At 33.7% G+C, this 23,294-nt stretch overlaps 2 protein-coding genes across 4 annotated transcripts; one reads left to right on the top strand and one right to left on the bottom strand.

Moving 5' to 3' along the window:
• Positions 1 to 1,252: 1,252 nt before the first annotated feature.
• Positions 1,253 to 16,267, top strand: LOC107015474 (regulator of telomere elongation helicase 1 homolog). 3 transcript variants are annotated; one of them, XM_015215756.2, is made up of 23 exons: positions 1,253 to 1,499; positions 2,175 to 2,431; positions 2,629 to 2,777; positions 5,873 to 5,954; positions 6,028 to 6,175; positions 6,307 to 6,463; positions 6,750 to 6,926; positions 7,426 to 7,553; positions 7,688 to 7,733; positions 7,868 to 8,009; positions 8,102 to 8,256; positions 8,366 to 8,457; positions 8,541 to 8,648; positions 8,728 to 8,796; positions 9,725 to 9,811; positions 10,250 to 10,309; positions 10,413 to 10,531; positions 11,005 to 11,062; positions 11,147 to 11,252; positions 13,276 to 13,340; positions 13,433 to 14,023; positions 15,347 to 15,492; positions 15,568 to 16,267. In XM_015215756.2, exons 1-23 carry the CDS (start codon positions 1,398 to 1,400, stop codon positions 15,647 to 15,649), a joined length of 3,126 nt encoding a protein of 1,041 aa, XP_015071242.1. In that variant the 5' UTR covers positions 1,253 to 1,397; the 3' UTR covers positions 15,650 to 16,267. The 3 variants fall into 3 exon arrangements, with proteins under 3 accessions (XP_015071242.1, XP_015071243.1, XP_027771605.1); XM_015215757.2 differs by having other exon boundaries at positions 1,255 to 1,499; positions 10,416 to 10,531; XM_027915804.1 differs by lacking the exons at positions 1,253 to 1,499; positions 2,175 to 2,431 and adding an exon at positions 4,304 to 4,358 and having other exon boundaries at positions 2,654 to 2,777.
• Positions 16,268 to 16,944: 677 nt separating this feature from the next.
• On the bottom strand, positions 16,945 to 18,053 carry LOC107013938 (transcription repressor OFP14). Its single transcript, XM_015213814.2, has 2 exons — positions 17,671 to 18,053; positions 16,945 to 17,538 (listed from the first exon to the last, which is right to left on the bottom strand). Exons 1-2 carry the CDS (start codon positions 18,018 to 18,020, stop codon positions 17,034 to 17,036), a joined length of 855 nt encoding a protein of 284 aa, XP_015069300.1. The 5' UTR covers positions 18,021 to 18,053; the 3' UTR covers positions 16,945 to 17,033.
• Between the last annotated feature and the right edge of the window lie 5,241 nt (positions 18,054 to 23,294).

The following is a 23,294-nucleotide window of genomic DNA, read 5'->3' as shown; positions in this document are numbered from 1 at the left end:
AGTGTTGTACTCTTACTACTAGCAATTCCTTCACCTTCTTAATAGTTTTTATTTCCCCCTTTATTTCTCACAATTATTGTTAATATGCATTGTCGTTAGGAGGATTAAAAATGAACTCAAATATAGGTAACCCCTTCAACTCGTCCAAAATTTTAAGGATTTGGCTCAAAATATTTTGAATTGAATTTAATCTCAACCCATTCAGGCCTAACCAATTTTTAAATAATGCTCAATTGAGCCCAATTCAATCTCCAATTTCAGTCCATTTTAAAACTCTTTACTAAGAAATGTTCCCATAATAAAGATATAAATTATCATCTGTTTAACATTTTATGATTTATCTATCCATTAGTTACTTTTTTTTAAAAAAAAATCTTGAGCGAAAATTCTAATTATGATTATAAAGATTAAGTATCACTATGTTAAAATTATTGAGATTAATCGGGTCTAACTAAGCGGGTCAAGACCTTACCTGTTTTTAGCCCATTTGAACTCAACCAATTTGAGCCCAAATCAAACTTGGACGGGTTAAGATCCAACCTGATTTTATGTCAACCATTTTAATATGGATTAATTATGAAAATCCCACCTTTTAGTTTACTTATTACCAATTTACCATTACCCCCTATAAGTTTACAAATTTCCAAAATCCTTCATTTTCACGCGTCACATTAATGTGTCTCTCACATCACATTAATGTATATCGCACATCACATTAATGTATCTCACGCATCAAATTAGTGTATAATGTATAAAATGTACCTCACACATCATATTAGTGTATTATACGCATCATATTATTGTATCTCGCGCATCAGATTAGTGTATCGTGTATAAAATGTACCTCGATCATCATATTCGTGTATCTCACGCATTAGATTAATGTATCAGCGCTTATATTATTGTATTCGTTTTGAGGAATTTTTTGTAATTATAAACTTTAAAAGGATATATTGTAATTTTATCTTAAAAGAATGTGATATTTGTAATTTGTCCTAATATCTCTAATTTCAACCCAAGCCCATTTGACACCCCTAGTTATCTTAATAAGATAAGTGAAAAAATCAAAAATATAATATTATATTTGAACCAAGTATTTGACAAAGAGGACATATTTGAGCAGAAGTATTAAATAGAGGGAAAATCCGCTCAATTTCACATAATACGAGGGCACATTTGAACATTTTCCGTTTTCTTAATAATTCCACGTAAAGCTTTGGTCTTCGGCCATTATGTAAACGGGTCGGGTGCATCGCCCATCGACAGTTTGATTCAAGAAAACACGACGACGACGTATTATAGACGCAGAAATATTATGGCGGGAAAACCTTTAAGGCTTTTCAATGTGATACAGTGTTAGGGTTCTTCAGTCGAAGCGAATTGTCGCAATCAAGAAGATGCCGATTTACAAAATTAGGGGAATCGATGTCGATTTCCCTTACGAGGCTTACGATTGCCAAATCGCTTACATGGAAAAAGTTATTCAGTCCCTTCAAAATGTATTACATCTTTCTTCATCATTCATTGGATTTTAAATGCTTTTGGATACAACTTTATTGTTAATGTACTTGTTTTTTGATAGCTTGTGAATGATTTAGTGAGTTTAATGTTTCAACTAGTAACCATTTGACATTAGAGAATTGAATAGGGCTTCTGTTGTCGGGAATTAGGAAAATTACCCTAATTTCTGCAGTTTCTTGATAACCACACGTGATTGCACTGGTGGAACGTGGAATTGTAACAACGGATTCAAAAAATTCGAACTTGCTATCTAAAGAATTTTTTGAACTACCTTTGCCAATACAATGAGAACTTCCCTCATGTCAAGGGGATTCAAAAGTTTCTCTGTATATATGAAAAAAAAATTCAGTTTTTGCCCTTTTTGCGCAATGTGATGTTCTAATGAAAAGGAATTAATTAAACACCTTCTTAGCTATGGCTCTGTCACTCGATGGTCCAATCAACATGGTATTTTCAGTTTTCACAGTAAGCAGCTGAATTAGTAATTTTGTCCTAAAGAGTCGAATTAACATCTGACATGATAGATACTATTTTTTTTTATAAAATACAGATTACCTATGTTTACATGAAGTGTTTTTCCATGTCTGTATTCATTTTTTTTTTTTTTTGTGTAGTCTAAAACAGTTTCTTGTTTTACTTGATGAATGCGACAGAGATCTAATGCATTGCTTGAGAGTCCAACTGGGACTGGGAAGACCTTGTGTCTTCTTTGTGCCACATTGGCTTGGAGGAAGAGTTTGGGGGGTTTCTCAGTCCGGAAGAGTGGAAGGAGAGATCATATTTCCAGTAGCCAGCAGTCTGATGAGTCTTCTCAATCTGAATCTTCAACATTACCGAGTATTGTATATGCATCACGCACACATAGCCAAATTCGACAAGTGGTGAAAGAGTTAAAGAGGACCAACTATAGGTAGAGTCAAACTGTGATTACATTATTGAACATGTGGTTTTATTATTATCTTTTACTGTTAGCATATTATTGAAGTATTTCAAATAGTCTTCTAGTTCAGTTGCAGCATTTTATTAAGAACTTTTTTTATTTGCAATACTTCACATTTACGTATGCCACAACGTGTCTGATTCTGTCAAATGTAATGTGATGTATAGGCCCAAAATGGTAGTCTTAGGGTCTCGGGAACAACTATGCATTCATGAGGAAGTGAGTCAGCTGCGTGGAAAAACACAGACAAATGCCTGCCATGCACTTTGCAAAAAACGCAAAAAACGTTACTGTGCCCATTTTTCTCGAGTTGCAGGTATATTAAGCATATCTGCTTGTACTCAAACTCTTCATGGTTGAGCTGGATTCTGTTTTTGGTTATTAACTCACTTATAAATGTTCCTTGTGTCATTTATGCTTCAGCCTTCCCACATCCCAGGTGTATTCTTCTCCTAAGGGAGGTTATTGTACTCTTTATTTTATTAATAAGTACATTTACCTGCATGGTTCAACTAAAAAATTTTGGCTCTTTTTTTCCTGCTCATATTCCTTCTCAATCCCTATGGAATTATGTAAATAGAAAGAAAAAGTATTAGACCAAATATTTGTTGATCTATTGATTTCTTGTCTTGAGGTTAAAGATTTAACCAATTATTTAAAAAGCTAAAATTGGTTGCACAGAATGATAGGTTTTCAATGTCAGCCTGGCGTCTCTTGCATTTTATAATTTTAAACTACTTTTTAAATTTTTACGCTCATAGGACCACTTCATTCTTTTAATTTTATTGGAGAAACAAATAAGCAAAGATGCAAATTTACTCGGTGGAACATGTGGTACATGATACTCTAAGAATTTATTTAGCTTTCTAGTTATAAAGGTGCTGTCTATGCCAGTAGTCAAACACTTTTTGATACTGAGGAAGTATGTATATCCAAATATATAATGATTGGACATATCAAGACCCCTCGTAATAGCTAGTCACTTTGCACTTGCTTTTTTTTGCTTGATCATTCTTTATTCGGTAAACTCAGAATCAGTTATTAATTTATCATTTGGTCCTTGTATTGTTGCATCATCTATGTATGATGTCTGTGATAAGGAGACGAGCATCTGTACCTTGAATGTTCAGGCAGATAACTCTGAAGAACACTGAAAAAGTTGTCCTATTTATCTAAATTATATAACTGGTTTGATTGCTTGTTTGGTTAATTACTACTTTTGTCCTATGCATATGTCAGCTATATGCTCTTTGGTATTTTGACTTTTGGAACATCATAAATAGTTGACTCCTTGTATAGTTTATGTTTCCTTTCTCTATCTCATCATGATTACCGTTCCTTTTGTCCGTGTATATACTTTGTGGTCTGGAGACAATGTGTACCTTGATCTTTTAAGAAGATTTTCTTTAAGAACTTAGGCCAAATGTCCTCGTTAGCTGGATGAAATGACTGGTTTATTGCTCATATGACTTAAATTCTTCCTCCTCTGTCCTTTAATGCATGTCTGCTATATGACTTCATTGATATTACTTGGAAGATCATGAATAGTTGAGTGCTTGTATAAATAACCTGTACTTTCTTTGTCTTATCATGCTTACAATTTTACTTCTGCATTTTCTTTTTGGATAAAGTAATAAATTTCATTAGAAAAGGGGCAAAAGCTTGCCTGTAGAAAAGAAGTATACCAAATGTGGAAAACCTTACAAGAGGACATGGTTTTTTACAAATACTTCATCTGTATATAACTTTGTGATCAAGAGAAAAACATCTGAACCTTGATATGTAAGCAAATTTCTTTGAAGGATTTAGGCAAATTGTCTCTTAAGCTGTATTATATGGCAGGTCGATTGCTTGTATGGTAAACTTCTTACTTGTTCTGTCCTGTAACACATGTCAGGTATATGTTCTTTTTTGCAGTTTGATTCTGGAATGTCGTGAATAATTTTGCTTGTATAGTCAACTTGTATTTTCTTTCAACATGGTTGTCATTTTACATGTTTTTGTTGAGTTTTTACATCTGGAACAATGTGAATTGTTGTTAGTGAGGCTGGAGGCTCTTGTGACTGTTTAACCAGAGAGATTGGATATTTTAATGGTTGTGTTATAGCAACAACTCAAATAAGAGTTCTTTATTAAGTTTTTTGGTGATCTAAGAAAGATTAAGTGTTTCTTTTGATGAGGTAACATTATATTGATGCTTTCGGAGAATAAAACCTATACAAGTAGTACAAAAATAGAGAACATACACAAATATATGGTTCTCTACAAATGATATTTAGTCGTCTATACCAATTGGGATCTCTCCTCTTTCTTTCCATTCAAAGGACCAAATAAGTGTTAGGTCTTCTTCTAAATTCCCAAATATGTGTCACCCCTCATTGTCCCGAAAAGGTGATAAAGTATGAAAAAGTTTCTTCAGAATGAAGATGCCATTATTCTGTGAGTTGGTTAGTTTTGTTAGCTTCGGTTATTATGTCGTCTTTATTGAGAGCCTCATTTGACGGGTCGACAGCCAATTGTAAGGCTGGACCAGATCCATATCTTGTTTAGCATGAAGAATCACGGGGAAGCACTAGTATGTTTGATTTTCTAGATCGATTATCAAGATCTCACCCCCTCGACCAACTTGTTCTCTCTGAAGTTAAGCACTATCCCATCTGGACTGAGATCCATATAATGAATCATTTCAGTTAAATGACTTGCTAGCGACAACATATCCCCGACACAATCTACATTATAAAAAACAGTTAGAAATTTCAAAAATGTCTGGCCAAAACTTAATGGTAAATTATGAAGTGTCCCACATAAAGAAATAGAAACACTAGCGAAATGACTTGCTAGCTACAATATATTCCCAACACAATCTACAATATAAAGGATAGTTGTTTAGATACTTCCAAAAGATTTAGACAAAACTTAGTGGTAAATTATGTAATATCCCTTGTAAAAAAAGTTGATCATGTAGTGCCAACAGAAATTTGTAAAAGAAATAGAAGACTCCTTAACGATCCAAAAATCTTATCTTACATTGTAGAAATGTTTGAGAAAGAGAAACTCTGCTATATACCACTAAGCTAGCTTTGGGTGCCTTTCTAGCACGTCCCTCCTATCAAAAGTGATGGAAAAATAGATGAAGTAATGAAAGTAAAAGTATGTCTATAAGAAAGGACTACGAAGCATCCTGCACTCACACGTGGTTCAGAGAAGAAGTGCATCCCAAGGGGGTGTGATTTAGGCAGCCTACTTGGAGAAAGCATCATGGTAGGCTAATGACTTTCTGTCGATCTAATACAATTATACAAAAATATAAAAGGTGAATGTGTAACTAAGCATATGACTTTCTTTTGTTTACTCTGTGTCTTGACTGTGCTTGGTGAATTATGACTGTTAATGCTGTCTTGTTATATACAGAGTTCATGAAGATTAACCCTAGTATCGGAGAGGAGCCTATTGACATAGAGGATTTGGTCAACATCGGAAGAAGCAGTGGACCGTAGGGTTTTCTTGTGAGTCTTGTCATTTAATGCTTGATTATATGACTGGACTCACTTCTGGTTCTTTCGTAGGTGTCCATATTATGTATCACGAGAACTTCACAAGACTGTGGACATATTATTTGCGCCTTACAATTATCTTATTGATCGCGGATACAGAAAATCTTTGAATATTCAGTGGACAAACAGTATACTTATATTTGATGAAGCTCATAACTTGGTAAATTGCACCTTCAACCGTTGCATCAGTATATTCTTAGGATGCTCACCTTTACATCATTCTTCTGTTGTAATTCAAGATTTAATTTTAATTTTTTTTGGCGCTTATCTTTTTTTTTTTTTTTTAACCAGGAAAGCTTGTGTGCTGATGCAGCCTCTTTTGACCTTTCTTCTGGCCTTCTGACAGCTTGCATCTCTGAAGCTAAAAATTGTATAGACCTTTCGATAGAAAGGAGGGAGATGTCAAGTGACAAATCATGTAATCCCGATAACTTTGCCATTCTCAGAGGTAAATTCGTTAATTGCTGAATGAAGTTATGCTAGATGCATTTGACGTGACCTTATTCATGGTTATTTAGCGTATAGTTCATTGCCTTAAATTGTTCAAGACGTGTCTGTAAGGTCCAATACAATCTAAGAGACATTTCATTAGAATTCAATCAAGTTGCCTCTTACTTTGGTTTTGTTGTTTGTTCCTCTCAGTTATTTCATACTAAATTTACTTGTTCAACTCCTTTGTATCTGAGGTAGTATATGGGTGCCGCACACTCTTTAACAGTATGAATGTCATGCAGCACTTCTGTTGAAGCTTGAGAAAAAAATTGGTGAAGTACCTATTGATTCAAAGGAGTTGGGTTTCACGAAGCCTGGACCATACATTTATGAGTTTCTTGCTGATCTAAATATCACACAGAAAACGGCCAACATGCTCATTGATATAATTGAGGAAGCTACTGTACTTCTTGAAGAAGGTGACTGCTTACTGCCTTGACATTTTGAATGTAATCTACCTTGTATCATATCTACTCTGCAATGAATGGTTGTTTGCAGCACTGTTTAACTTGGCAGCAAGATTAATAACTTAGTTTTCAATTCATTTCATTATAGTTTTAGTGGTCCAAAATTGTTAAACTAGAGTTGAGATTTGGTTATGATATTGGTTTCTAGGGAAACCTATAATGTTGTCTAAATTGTAATTGCTTGAGAAAGTGTGCTTAATGTTAAAGATGTGAGTTGTGTCAGAAGCTAAATGTACTTTTTTGTATACCAAGGTTTAACTACTTGTGCAATAACATTCACTTGTTAGTTGTTAAAAAAAGGAAATATGTTCCATGCAGTGGAAGGGGGCAGAAAAAATTTGAGTTTTTCTTTTAGCTTTTGTAGCCAGGTTTGAATAGTCTTTTGTATTTATTTTAGCTTTATATGGTGCTTCTCCATTTGAAATCACTGAATTCTTGTTCCTTGAATCAGATACAAACACTGCTGAAGATAAAAAAACAAACAAGTCAAAAAGCACAGTCTGCAGATTGGAAAGCATGGGTGACATTCTACAGCAGATTTTCAGAGATGATGGGAACCCTCATGCTCAATACTATCGTGTAAGTTAGGAGATTATGTTACCTTTTTTTGGTTGGTAGGTTGAAGAATGATTTTGTTTGAGACTTGTACAATCTAGTAGTAAATCCTGATTCTCAGTCAGTTGTCTGATTGAAGTTGTTTCACGTCTTATCAGGTTCATGTTCAGGAAGTTCAAGGAAATGGCATGGATTCTTTTAAAGGTAGCCAAATTCCTCTTAGGCATAGTGCAAAAATAGCATCAGTTCTTGGGATACCTATGTCCTCCATAGTTTTTTGTTTTCTTAACCTTTAAACCTCCCCCTTCATATTTTTAATCATTGATTTTGTGCTGCAGGCAAGGGATCTAGGACACTGAGCTGGTGGTGTTTCAATCCAGGTATTGCAATGGAGCAGTTCTCCAGATTAGGTGTTGGATCTATCATTTTGACTTCTGGCACATTATCTCCAATGGATTCCTTTGCTGATGAATTGAAGTTGTGAGTCCAATCCATCCCAAAACATTTTTACTTATTTTGCTCTGGCATGGATTACTTATTATCTCCAATGGATTCCTTTTTGCCGCTTGTAGAGATTTTCCAGTCCGTTTAGAGAACCCTCATGTTATATCAGACAATCAGATATGGGCTGGTGCTGTACCCGTGGGCCCTTCTGGTTATACATTCAACTCATCATATAGGACGCGTGATTCTATTGAATACAAGCAAGAGCTTGGGAATGCCATTGGTATGTGGAATGTGATGCCGGAATGTGGTGTATATCAGCTGTGAACTTTTGATGATTTTTCCAGATAATGTTTTTGATGGATACTTTTCTTTTTAATTTTATCCTTCAGTCAATTTTGCTCGCGTTGTACCAGATGGCCTTCTTGTATTTTTTCCTTCATATTACATTTTGGAGCAATGCATTGGCTGCTGGAAAACTTTGGTAAGGATCTAGACATTATGAAAATTGACATCTGCGTGGCATTGGTTTCTGTGAGCACAATTTTGGGCTATAAAAAAATTCAGGGACAATCAATCTCAATGGGTTCAAGCACAATATGGGAAAGGATATGCAAACACAAGCTGCCTGTGGTTGAACCGAGACAGTCTTCCCTTTTCCCAACGGCAATTGAAGTACGCCATACAATTTTTGTAACTTTTCTTTTATGCATTCTGTGTCTGTATTTGACTCAGATATGTTGGGCCTCGACAGGACTATATGGCCAAGTTAAAGGACAAATCAGCATCCGGGGCTGTATTTTTTGCCGTCTGTCGCGGAAAAGTAGGTTTTTATTTATAAAATGTTTCTTTAGCTCTTGGTTATAAAATTTGCTTAGTTTTGAATGTTTAATACAAGCTTATGAAATTAGTGGGTAGCAGATGCTTCTAGAAGTCTTCGACATAGTTAAATTAGTAGTGATTTGACATGATGGGTTGTTATGCCCTGGGCTTTGATTCAATGGTGAGGATGCAATGCATGCAGTGTGGGTTAGGCCCCACGTCACGATTTTGAATGCTTCCCTTGACTTAAGCCTGACATTTAAGTGGAAGTAGGGTAGAGGGATGGCTCATACTCCTTCAAGCTGTAAACCTCTAAGCACAGTTGGAATTTGGCAAGCTAACATACACGGGGTTTGTTGCTTATAAAAGAAAAGGAAAAAAGGTTCAATTGGATCTTGTGTTAGTACTATGCTAATTTGACAACCATAGCACTTTACTGGATGTCTGCTTCTTTTCTTAGAGACATCTCTTTTTGGTAAGTCGTGGTATTATTTCTGCTTACTAAGGAAAGCGTATATCCCGTCTAAAATATAAAAGGGAAAAAACTTAAATGACCAACATATCTTATTTTTTTGTGCAGACTGTTTTATTAACTTATCATAGTTGTACATTGAGAAAGCATTTAACTTAATAGCAGAAATTTTTCTAGTAAAAATGGACATAATTCATTGAACTTGTAAATTTAAGTTATTCCCAACTACAGAAGGTGAAGCATGCAACTGGGTATCTCATAGAAGATGTGTCAAATGAATTAGAGACCTACCAATCATATTAAATGTTTAAATATGAAAATGTAGTGTCCAACTGCATATATGTTCCTTTATTTTTGTATAATGGTATACATTCAGGTTATCCTAGATCATTGATAATAGTGTTATAAATGACACCGTTTGATCATCTTTCCTCATTATTGGTTGATTGGTACATAGGTGAGTGAGGGGCTGGATTTTACTGACCATGCTGGTAGAGCTGTTGTGATCACTGGCATCCCCTTTGCCACAAGGACTGATCCTAAGGTTTGTGAACATAATCACTGCTATTGTGTCAATTCTTTTTGGAGTTGTTCAGTGATTCAAGTGTATCCTAGTTTTGTTTTAACAAAAACTTATATCCAGTCACTTTGCATCCTGACATTTCATCTTCAACAACTAATGTTCCTAATTTACTTGTTTCCTGATATCATTTGGTTTTTGGTAATTTTGTTGATTCAAATATATGAAGCAACCCAGGGGATGGTGTACTTCGATCTTCAATTCGTCTGAAAACTTTGATCGGAGGCTCTAATTTTCTTTGGAGAAAAATGTTTTGCACTTGTCAATAATTAAAAAATTGTGTTGTATTTATTTGATTAAATCATAAATAAATGTGTTGAACTTAGTCTGTTGTCACCTCGGTGTTGTTGTCTGTTCATACAAATATCAAATGAAACCTTGTACATCGTTTGTCTGAATCAGGTTCGGTTGAAACGCGAATTCCTGGATCAACAGATGGCCTTGCAACCAACTGGATCTAAGGTACAGGTCAAACCAAAAAGGTGTTTAGGTACTTCTGAGCTTGTATCTTGTTGAATCCACCTCTCCCGAGGGCTGAGCATATTCATACTAAAAAGTGATGTAGCAGGTCTTAACAGGAGAAGATTGGTATACTCAACAAGCAACCAGGGCAGTTAATCAGGCTGTGGGCCGTGTCATTCGTCATAAAGATGATTTTGGAGCAATTATATTTTGTGATGAAAGGTATATACCCTTTTTGACCATATTGCAGTCAATATATTGGAGCAATAATCAGGCTGCGGGCGCCAACTTTTCACCATATTGCTGTCATATGTTGGCTGCTCCTTTTTCCTTGTACATTTGACCAGAATGCTGCTAGAGTTTATTCGCAAGCTGGTAATGAAATATTATGCTTACAACTTAGTCAAACCGTTGATACGGGATGGATAGTTGAATGACTTGGTTTCGATTGCTTAAGCTCATTCTGATATTGAATGTCGATACAAAACACGTAGACTTTCATACTGTTGGAATTAAAGGAATTGCCATGAGTCAACTATATCTGTTACAAGGAAGTTCACAATAGGTGCTTCCCCCACTGCATATTTGCAGAAGTAGGGTTACTGTGTCTCATTTGGTCATCTTTCTGTCTGTTGCATAGAGTGACCTATCAATTTTGAAACATCTGTCTTAAACTTCTTTTTTGTCTTGAGCAGATTCACATACTCCAATCGTCAGTCACAGATATCACGTTGGATACAACCCCATATCAAGGTAGATTTGTTTAAATAGGTATTTTTTGCTCTACTTTTGTTTTTTGTTTACTTTTTTTAAATTATTATCCTTTTGACTGTCCAGTGTCATTCCAAATTTGGGGAAGTAGTCTTCTCATTGACACGCTTTTTTCGTGATGGAAGAATCCATGGCCCTACAAAGCCAGAAATGATGCTACCAGATGACAAGGGTAAAGTAAAACTAGTAAAAGAAAATCATATTACTCTGTTTTGGCTTATTGTTGCACTCTCTTGCTTGTATGTAGTGATGCCATTTTGCCTAGATCAGTTGATGTATACTCGTGCAGTACTATATTCTGTGGGAGTAGTCCTAGGTTGACAATGCTTTTGGATTTACACAGATATATCTCTGTAGATCAAAGGTTGTGTTGACAACCGGTTTCAGTTTTCTGCTTAGTTATGGTTCAGATATTTTGGTGTGTATATTTATAGGAGTGTGTGAGAGCATTGGTTGAAGACAAAAAGAATCTGAACTCTAATTAGCAGTTCAGTCTGGTTTTCCAGTTTTGGTTTGGTTTCAGCTTAGAAGAAATACACCTACATTTGATTGGTTCGACTGAAAAATCAAGCTAATCAATGGGTGTGTGTGGACGTGCTTAATAATTTCTGCTCTAACATGCTTCCTGCTCTCCTCCAACTGTAGCTAGTCTATATATAAACTAATATAGTAGGTAGTTAGCTCATGAAAGATTTGTCCATGTCATGCTTTCGACCGACAAATGCACCTGCGCATAAGTGAAAAACTATGGTGAGTGGAGGTGTTAAAAGGGGATGGGGTAAACCTAGAGTTATATGGATGGAAGTTTTCTCAAAAGACCTACAAATTTTTGGTATCAATTCAAACTTAGCTAAAGATAGGTCACAATGTAAGAAATAGATGCAAAAAGGTGATATTTTTTATCAAGGGAAATTCAGTCACCAAGCAGATGCAGAGAGGCCAGACAGTACAAAAGAAGTGAAATAGCTAGCTCCTTTACAAATGATTCTATGCCAAGGTCTGGGAGCTAACAAAATAAAAAGTAGTTGTCAGCACTATATACGGTGTTGAGATTGTTCCAACTGAAAAGGTTAGCCAAACATTTAGCTTTGAGTGAATAGGTTGGAGTTGAGATGCCATTAGGACACATGCGGTTCCTTTCTGACCGGATACACCAAAAGATAGAGAAAAAAAATAGGTCTTGCTCTTGTTAGAGAACTTCTAATATTTGGTACGATGATGACATGAGTTGAGCTTAAATAGAGAAGTGATGATTCATAGTAGCTGACTTCAACTTGTTTGGGACTGGGGTGTAGTTGTTGTTAGCTTATGAATCCCATTTTTACTCGTGTTTCTTTTGGCACAAACCCTTTTACAACCAAAGTTTGGTTTAGTTTTGGTTGAGATCATTAGCCAGCTAGAGTTTAAAAAATAATCTGATATTACTGTCAAATATATGTCACCTTCTTAATTGACAGTTGATTTCTCATTTCATGTACACTTGAGTAGATTGTATGATAACTTTTCTTGATTTGGATACCCAATATCTTTGATGCGACAAGTCAATGGAGGGATTTAGACAACCTTAATAAATGAGTTTGTTCAGATTCAATGACGAACTCTGGTGTATTTATATAAGGTTACAAATTGACAATGATTGCGTAACTCACCTTTTCTTTAAGTCTCTATTCACTCTGTATAAATTGGATGAGTGCATCTCAATTGGAACTTAGTTTAAACTAGTTCAACCTCATTGATGATAGTGTGTATGTTTAATAGTTGTATAGAAATCAAAACACCGCTTTGCATGAGCTTCAAAAGATAGAGAGACTGAGTCACTAAACAGAGAATTAGATCCAAGAGCAAAAAGAGATTATGGAAGTTCTTTCACTGGGCAACCCTGAAACAAGTTCTTCAATTCAATCTATTCGAGCCCCTGAAAGCAGCATAATTTCATGTGTGAAGCATAGTGAGGAAGCAACATGCTCTTTCTTTTCATGTTTTTTAGTGATTTAGTCAAATTATTTGTATCTCTGCCTCCTTTCATTAGTTGAGTCAAATAATAACTCCTCACTACTACACCAACATACCCAGTGTAATCCCACAAGGGAGTCTGGGGAAAGTGAGGCTGTTTCCTCACTGAGATAATTGAATTTGTTATTGTTATTACATATTACTTTCATTGTTGTTACATATCGATTCTGGTTCTCTTGCAGAAACAGTAAAGAGCGTAGGAAGCTCTCAGTCTCAACTTCACTTTGAAAAGCTTCTCACCTCTCTGGTAAGCTAATTTAGTCAGTGCATCTTTTAAAGTCAATATGACAGTAATGCACATTTTTTTCTGATTTCTTTCTTCACATGATTCTGTCATAGGTCTCATCAGTGGATATTCCTTGCTCTACTAATCAATCGTCTTCCTCAGTTAAGCAAGGCAACGGCCCTGGTGGGCTGGAAGACATACTTCCTGCTAATAAATCATCTCTTAGATCTGATAAGATAGCTAAGCTTCTGGCCGTAAAACATGCAAGTAATTTATTGGTCCCTGGGCGAAAAGACATGCCAATTAGCAATCAGAAAATAATTGACTTGACCAAACATGAATTGGCTGATGAACCACCAAAAGATGTTTTTGCACCTTGTTCTACGAAGAGGCCTCGGTTAGCATTGACAGGATCTGATTGTCAAAGCGATCATTTTCGAAAGCCTCATGATAGTCCTGACTGTTCCTCAGTTGCCCATCACCTGCTGTCTGAAAGTGACTTTAGATATTTATTGAATAATAAGAAGTCACAGTATTCTGATAACCAAAGTACACGAAACAGTAATTTAGATAGAGCAAACCTTCTTGAAGATGAGAGGACATCACGAAAAACCGCAGGATTAGTTGACCTGCAAAATGAAGACGGCATTCTTAGCTCTGCACCTTGCAATAATGAGGAGAAAGGATCAGCTTTTCTTGTTCAGGTAAATGCTGGAAATTACTCTTCCTATATCAACCTCTTTATGTGTACTAGCGTGCGGGGACAGCATTTGTCTTTCTTGCTTTAACTGCAGTTGTGGCGTTTCTATCTTTTTGTCTATCTCAATTTAGTGTCAATGATGTTGAGCAACTACAGATTGCCTCTGTATCTCACATCTATGTTATTTAAATTATGGTGATATTTCTGCTGTTCTGTTTGATTTTCTTTTGAAAACATTTTGCTGATTGATATAGGAACCCATAGCATATCGTGGTATTTTACTATGTTGTACCTATTTCTTGTCACAATTTTTCTTTTTTCTAGTTTCTGGTTTCACAGGTACTTGAAACTCTGGTACAATAATCATTGACTATTGAATGAGTGCACAAATGTCACCATGCTGAAGAACCAAGTTGATATAATTATGAAGCAGAAGGAAATTTAATGCATTTCCTCTTTATATGGTAGTGATCTTGGAATGTTTTCTTTGGGTGATTCAAGATTTAGACTAATATGAGAAGACTTAGTAATTCTGGCGTAAAACAGAATCTTCTTCTATCATTAATGGATAAACTGGGATACACCAGTCACTTGGACAAGACTAAATAAGATTTAGTAAATGCATCTCTTCGATCTAGACAAGTGTCTGAAACTGTGAAGTAGTGTATATGCCAAGTTGGCTTAGCATTGCCAACGGAACTTGTAAGGTCATTCTTTTAAGTTGTTTGCTAATTCTTTTTAGGTAAAAGGTCCAAATTTGTCTTTGTACTATCCGAAATTGAGCAACTTTGCCGTCCGTTGAAACTTTTGTTCAATTCATACTCCTTCGGTTAGGAAAAAGTCTCCTTATATTCCCTTTCCATTAATGGAGCTCCAGCGTGAAATAATGTGGTTCCAAGTGTTCAATTTCTTTCAGTACTAAGGTTTAGATTTAACCCCCAATGCTTGACTATGGATTAAAATTACCTTCACTTTGAAGCTCTGTTAGGGGTCAAGGGCAATAAACGCGAAGTCTAGAGGAGGGCAAGCTTTAACAAAAAAATAAAAACTAAATAAAAAAAAGTCTATAGGAGGGCAAATTTGATTAGTTTCAGATAGAACAGGGGCAAATGTAACCCTTTTCCCTATTTACATTATTGGACTTTCTTAACATAAACTCCTAAAATTAATCTTTACAAGCTCATTGCTTTACCAGAAAGGACAGTATTCCATTGGGCTTGAGGTTTTCCCATCTTGAATTTATCTATCGTAACTGGCAAAGACTTCTAAATATATAAGTAATTTGGGATTTATTAGTTGAGTGTTTCTGCTGTGATCTTCTATGCAGGTCAGGGAAAAGCTTACTGATACAGAATACCATGAATTCGTTGGGTATATGAAGTCACTCAAGTCTAAAGCAATGAAGATAGGCCAAGTTCTTCAATCTATCACAAGATTATTTTCTCTTCCTGATAGACTACCTCTCCTTCACAGGTATCATCTCTGCAGTTAGCTATTTTCTCCACTGCAAGCATCTGAATTGCAATCTAATTGTTGGTTATGTTGCAGATTTAAGGATTATGTTCCCGCGAAGTACCATTCCTTGTATGATCAGTATTTAAAAAGAAATCAGGAAGTAGCTCACTTGTGATGTGCAAAGTCATCTTTATAAAGTTAATGAGTTCTCCGATCTAATGAGGAAAACTCTCATACTCCTCCCCATTCCTAGGCAGGCACACAGCCATAAAGTTAGCCAGTGAGTAGTGCGTCCATGTGATGGATAAGGCAAGGAACAAGAGTAGAAGAGGACAGAAGCAGAGTATACATATCTTGCTAAATTCGATATTCTTGTAATATCGCACTTAAAGGGAAAACGCCAAGTGATTTTTCTCATATATTTAACCATTGGTGGTGTGCTGATGAAGGTGGTAAGTGCCCAATGAAATAGTCGGGATGCGTGGAAGTTCAACTGAACACCGTTGTAAAAAAAAAGGTGTATAGAAGTTCAATGTTTAATGCTCTGTAGTTGGGAATTCCAATCACAAACTGGAATACCATCTACAGGCACTTGATTTTTGAACTATTTAATCCTTAAGATTGGATCGAACTGTGCATAGCGTGACTGTTACTCCAGTAGTTTGGGTGGATACCTTTCTTTTGCATCCATTTGAAATACCATTGGAACAACATAATATTTTATGTTCTTTACCATTTGAGGTTTATAAAGAGATTTCGAAATTATAAAGAACTGTTGTACTTTTTCTGTTAATTTTTATTTTATGGATAATATTAGTCCGAGAGGTAAATGGAGTAACACAGCCGCTGAGTATTCATATAGTTGATCTCAACTAGTTGGAGATTGAAAATGAGGTGTTGTAGTTGTTATTTTGTGTTTACAATTTGTGGTTTGTTGCAGTTCAAGCCAAAAAAAATTCGTTTCAATGCTTATTTGTATAATAATACTATCTGTTGAAGGAGCTGGGGCGGAATTAAGTAGGGTTGAAAGTGGGTTTAAATAATTACACTATTGATTAAAATTGATTCTTATGTATATATAGTAGATGATGAACTCTTTTAGCTTTCATTTTTACTTATTTATATTTTGAATCTCTTTAGTGAAAGTTCTGATTTCGCCATTAAAAGAAGCATAACCCTTCTCTCTTCAAAGCTGTTAGTTTACTAATATGAGCGGCAATGACATTCAGTTCTTGATTAAGGGTGAAGGTATAAAAAATATTTAATTATGTTGAGTTCGTTAAACAGAAAATAATATTCAATAAATTTTGTTGTAACAAACTAATGGCGGAATCATTTCAGAGTTTTGGAAAATGATTTTTCTCGTTGGAGTCCAAAACTTTAATGAAAATGTCCACTGTGTTTCCTGAGGAAAAGAAGTTAAACTTAAATTATAAATAAAGTGACGTGACGAAAATACTAAAAACTAGTGATATTTGCATGTGAAGCAACAAAAAATAACAATTCATTGTTCTTTCCCCCACTAAATTATAAATTAAACCCGTGACTAATTTCTTACGTTACGTATCCCTTTGGTTTAATTCCCCATCCAATGGTCGAACATTCCGTGATATCGCCGGTACTCTGCCGGAGTTTTCACGCAAAATGACGATCTGATCCACAAACGCACTAAGTATGTACTTGTACGATTTCTTATCGTTCAAATCTAGATAACAAAACAATAGCTCTTCCATAAATTCCCAATTGATTTTGCCTTGATCCTTCAACCTCGCCTCCATCATCTCCTGCATCGATTGCCTGAAATCGTCGTACGGACTCGGAGAATACGTTACTAGTGTAATAAAATCATTCGCATTCAGTGTTTCCTTCGAGTGTTCAGTGCTAATTGCCGATAATTCGTTTGAATTGGTGTTGGTCACGGTGGTGGTGGTGATGGCTGAGGTGGATCCAGTGTCGTCAGAAACTGTCATGCTCGTCCGTGCTTCTTCAATTAGGGAGCTTGACGAACCAGGTGCAATGAAAAAACGACGAGATCCGGTGTGATTTAATGGCGGAATGATGTGCCTGTTGAAGATATAATTAAGTGAGATAGTACACAATAATTTTCGAATTTCACTGTTATTCGTTATCAAAAAGTATTTTCACGCGCTTTTAGTCAAATAAAAGAGTTAAAAAAAACTCAAAATGTGTTAATACCTTGGAGACTCAGACAATGAATTTAAATTTTCTACAATTTCTTCTTTTTTGCCTTTCGTATTAGCTTCAGCTTCATTATCATCATCTTTGTAATAAAAGGATTTAAAGTTCTCAAAGACGAAACGATCAACATCTGCAAGTGTTGCAGCGTCGTTTTCGCCTTGTACATTCTTCTCTTTGCGATCAACGGCGGAGAATGAAGGTGTTTTGGGGTGCCTACACCCGCGGAGCAACCAGCTAGTGGACGATGAGAGAGTCTTATTGGCGGAATTAGTAGTTTGTTGTGGTGTGGGTTTCTTTTTTTTCTTTGTCAGGTAATCTGAAAGAGATTTTTGGAGTTGCTTAGGCATTATGCTTTGATTTCTTTGTTTTTGGCAGTTTTTTGTGCTTGTGTTGTGATAAGTAAATATGAGAATTGGGGATAAAGAGTACAAATAAATGCAAAATATAAAACGGTTTAGACATAATTAATTAGTCTAATTAATGAAGTGTTTAATGGATGGTTATTGATTATGAAGAAACGTACTAAGATTTTGTTCTTTTTTTTTTGTTTATGTTCTTTTGGGAATGGTGGGGAAGACTGCATTAATTCTCAATTTTGTAAATCCTATATTTTAAAGTGTGAGGTTAATTGTGACTATGAGTTAATACGCACAAAAAGAAAACTCGTGGACTATGAATAAAAAGGACTTGTATTTATCATAATGCGTTTAAATTGATATTTTTACTATGCTGTTTTATTTCATGTAATAGGCTCTCGTGTGTGCCATTTCCGTTTGCGTAATATCTTTTTAGACCATAGCTAATCCATCTCTAATTTTATTTTTTATTTTACTTTCTAAATATATATTTTTCTATTTTTTTAGACAATCAAATCTAACTCAATTTTTTTTTATTCTCTAAAAAATATTTTTTTTCTCCTTAATTATTTTTATTTCACTTTTATTTTCTTATTATAATTCCATTTTTTCTTTCAAATAATCACTTTACATAATTTTCATGTAATATAAAATTTTATTTTTTTATTTTATTTATTTAATATAAAATTAAATTTTATCCTAAATAACATAAATTGCAAACAAATATTATATGATGTACAAATAAATGGACATTGATTGCAAACAAAATTATTGTGATAAAATTATTATGATATTATTATTGTATTTTTATCTTGTGATAAAATTATTATGTTATATATTGTATTGTTATCTTGTGCTTCATTCGTTCACTTTATGTGTCACACTTTAACTTGACACACATTAACAAAATAATTATAGATATAGGTATTTTTATAAAGCTATCTCATATTAAATGATGTCTTGAAAAATCATTTGGAAAATAAGTATTTTATGCTGAGGGTAAAACATGAAAAAAATTTATTGTCTGTTTTTTATATGTCAAAAGTGATAATTAAAAATGAAAATCAATTTTAGACATACGTGACAAGTAAAAGTGAATGGAAGGAGTATTTGAATCATTATTTTATGTATTGTAGTTTTCAAATTAAAATTTTGATCTTATCATTTTAATTTTGTACATTTTTCATAGTAAAAATTAATAATAATATCAAATTATATTAAAGTGACAAAAATAAAAGAAATTGAAACATCATTAATTCAAGATGAAAATAGTATATATTAAATTAATGGCCTTATATGAAAAATAGTATGTTAATTATAAAATAGCAAAATAATAATAAAATAATCAAAAAGTAAAATAAAGAGAGTGAATAATATTTGTTCGAATTTGGAGAACTACTGTTCACTCTCTATCAATGGAGAATAAAGAGTGAATTAAAGTGTGTGTGGAAACTCATTCTCTATTTTACTTTTCAAATATAAAGAATGGAAAGTGAAATAGATATAGGTTGGAAATGGTCTTACTTCATTCTCCATATTTGGAGATTGACATAGAGAATGAGTTAAAAATTTTCTTCAATTCTATGAGTTGTTTTATCAAGAATTTCAAACTCAAGCTATTTAGATTATTAAATAATTAAATTTTAAAAAATATTGTTTTGACTTTGAATGCAAGGTAACAATCAAAAGTACTACGAAATATTGTATAAGTAAAAAAGATGATACTCTAGTTGATACATCCAATGAAGTGAAGTCCATATTTTATTTTAAAACATTTTTAGAATAATTTTGATAGTTTATGTAACAATTGATTCCATTACAAAAAATTTTCAAAACTATATCAATAAAAGAGATTTAAATATTTGTTTTGTTATTTAACGTATAATAATTTATATATGCATATTTATGTTTTACAAAATATATTGACAATTGATTAAAAAAACTATTAAATTATAATCAATTACATTATTTTTTTAGAAGGTATAATAATATATATATATATATATATATATATAATTAAATAAACATGATTTTTTTTCTAAATTTTGGCTTTAGATCACCCAGTAGACTGAAATCAAGGTTGAATAAATTTAGGCATCTACTACATACATTACTAATTATTGGTTATAACACGTATAATGACATCATCAAAAATTCAATAGGCATTGAATGAGATATTAACAACTATACAAGTATTTCACTGCGTAAGTTGTTTCATTATATTTGTCCAAAAAATATTGTAATTATTTTACATTTATCCTATCAATTAAAATAAATATAATAAAATCTCATTAAATTAATACTCTCTTAAAGATAATATTTCTCCAATCCCAATTTGGATCTGTGCAAAAAATCACATATTTTAATATTTCTCCCAATCCCAATTTGAGTTGGTGAAAAAAATCACATATTTCAATAAGATAATAACATTTTGTATATATAATTTTTTAAAAATAGCAATATTTTGTAACACAATTAGTCATACATATAAAGCGTTAAACAAAGTAAAAAAAAAAAAAACAAGAGCTCAAAACAGTAAGAAAAAATAGTTATATACGAATGCTGACTAAAGAAAATGCGGCATAACCTTTTTCATTCAATCAACTTTAGAATATCAAATAGTTATGTCAGATCATTTTTCAAAGTATACTACGAAGGTTAAAAAGTTCTCAACAAACGCTAACTAAATCTAAAAAAACCATAGTTTAACTGCTTATAATTCAGATTCTTCAATTAACATAGGGGTAAACTACCAATGATAAAATCTCAACCAAGAGCCAAGTTACATAATTTAAAACCATAATGAAGAAATTAAATCTCAAATGTTTCAAATTATGTAACTATACTTCTTCAAGTGTCTTTTCCTTTTCTCCCTGGCACGTTGCTCGCTTACGAAGACAAAGACCGCAATTTGCCAAATCAGCAAGTGCCTATGAATTAGCTTAGAGAAAGAAATCAAAATTAAAGTTAGTTATCAAGTAAGCACATTGTTCATACAAAGAAAAATGTAATTCTTATGAGGTGTTATAGATAAACATGAATATATATGTTTTGAAGAGTGACAAAGATTGTATCATGGAACAATTTTAGCAAACGTGATCTGTAGTTAAAAAGCAAGACAAGCAAGATTACTGATGATAAATGAAAGCTAGAGTACGGACAATCTGTTGTGTTAATTAAGGACAAACCTTATGGAGAGGTTGTTTATCAAGTTCAAGTAGGAGAAGAAATACTACAGAGAAGAGGATTTCTTTCCAGCAACAATGTTCCTATGGCAAAGACAAGAATGTTCAAGTTGAAGATGCGGCAAAGTTACGTTGAAGATGTGGCGAAGACAAGTTTGAAATGAACTAGGAGTTTCACACAAAGTAGGAACCCTACGCGTGAGCTTCTAAGTTTCAAGAGAAAAAGAAAGCATAGTACAAGTAGAATTTCTAGTTAAAATAGGTTTTGGATTGAAGTTCAAATCTATACATAGGGCGATAGTAAAAATTGCACACTTACATAGAGAAGATCAAAACACGATCAAGAGGTTTGAGAGAGTTTTGATATTTATTGGGAGTGTTGCAATTTGTGAGGAAAAACTGTATGATTGTAATTAAGAGTTCTGATTACAACTTGAGTTTTGTGAGTAGGAGTTCTCGACAAGTTGTAGAACTTGAAGAACGTTAGAAGATACAAAACCGTTTTTTTTTTTGTCTTTGGGTAGCTAGAAGTTAGAGTTTATAATTCTTTTAGGAATTAGAGTTTATAATTCCTCTAGGTTATATAGCTTTATAATCGTTGTATTGTTTAAAGTTTATAAATAATACAAAGTGGAATCGATTATCGTCAAATTTCAAACAAACAGAAACACGTTATCTATACGTGTTCCTTTGAAGAATTCAGGAGGGTAGAATTTCAACAAGGTGTTCACCTCTCTCTTAGGCCGACAACAATAGATTGTTTTTCCACCACCATTGCGACACCTTTTATCGACATGAATTTGGAAAGTCTCGATAGGAGTAACAAGAGTGAGATTTCACTTTTTCAATCTTCAAGACCTTGTACTTGAAAAGCTGCAATGAGTTACTAATTATCACTTGCATAGGAAACAAGGCCACATAAAAGAAGAAGTTAGGTGCATACATTGCTCTCTCTCATTATATTCTTGAATGACCCAGTTATCCAGTTTCATTCATAGGTAGTAGTATCATTACGTTATACGTATATGAACATAATTAGTGAAATAAATTGGTTCAACTTTGATAAAATTGACATGACAACATGAAATTATTATTACACATTGATTAGCAAGAAATTGATAAGTACAAAACTAAATTATAATTGCACCTATAAGATTGATTAGAAAAAAAATTGATACGTACAAAATTAATTAGCAACTACTAAAAGATATATGAAACTACACAAGAAACAAAAATAAAATCAATAATAAATAGATAGAGAATAGAAAGGAAGCAAATATGGATTTGATGAAGTTGATTGATGTAATGAAGCCAAATAGGGACAACTACTGATGAACTAAGCAATACCCCATAGACGACATCATTAGATCGGTAGAGAAGAGATGACAACTAAATCAAAATTTTGAAATAAGGAAGAAGAGAAAGTGAGGAAGAAATGTTACCAGAAATTTTCCTTGCTTTTCTCTCAGTTGAGTATATATAACCACCTATTAACGTGGCCTAATTTCAATTTAACAATGGATATCCAGAAATAACAACTTGTTATGTTAAGGGTATTCAAAATATGTTATTTAACCATTTCATATATCATTTTACTTATATATATATATGATATTTTTTTCGACTAAGGGTGTCCAAAATATAATACTTCCGTGTGGCTACGCCACTGCTCAACCCTCGCCCTTCATTAACCAGCTTCTAATCTTGACCCTTCATTTCGTAGTTTTGTTATTCTTACGTATTCATTTTGAACCTAACCTTCAACATTTCTAGCAATTCAGGATCATTTCCACTTGTCTTGTTGCACATCCTTGTTCACTTCTTTCTTGCTTAGCCTTGTGGAAGGCGTGAATGCTTCTTCTCCTCCACCAAGGTGAAGGTTTTGCCTCTTCGATTCCGCCATTTTAAGTTAAATTAGGAACAAAATTGTTATATAGTAAGTTTTTGTCTACTTTGTTCGATTATATTCCAGAGTATAGGTATTAGTTGATGACAATTTACGGAAATTATTATGATTCTCTTATCATTTATACCAAGATTAAACTGGCAAAAAAAAAAAAAGGGGGGGGGGGGGGGGGGG

Source organism: Solanum pennellii, chromosome 3 (genome assembly GCF_001406875.1).
Source record: "Solanum pennellii chromosome 3, SPENNV200".
Lineage (NCBI taxonomy): Eukaryota > Viridiplantae > Streptophyta > Magnoliopsida > Solanales > Solanaceae > Solanum > Solanum pennellii.
This window is presented reverse-complemented; position numbering and strand designations above follow the sequence as displayed.

Bases quoted from the DNA above. Each gene is read 5' to 3' on its own strand.
- LOC107015474 (XM_015215756.2), top strand. From the start codon at position 1,398: ATGCCGATTTACAAAATTAGGGGAATCGATGTCGATTTCCCTTACGAG. The intron at 2,432-2,628 runs GTAGAGTCAAAC...TGTGATGTATAG, and splicing joins TTAAAGAGGACCAACTATAG to GCCCAAAATGGTAGTCTTAG. The intron at 8,797-9,724 runs GTAGGTTTTTAT...ATTGGTACATAG, and splicing joins TTGCCGTCTGTCGCGGAAAA to GTGAGTGAGGGGCTGGATTT.
- LOC107013938 (XM_015213814.2), bottom strand. From the start codon at position 18,020: ATGCCTAAGCAACTCCAAAAATCTCTTTCAGATTACCTGACAAAGAAA. The intron at 17,539-17,670 runs GTATTAACACAT...TATCTTCAACAG, and splicing joins TCATTGTCTGAGTCTCCAAG to GCACATCATTCCGCCATTAA.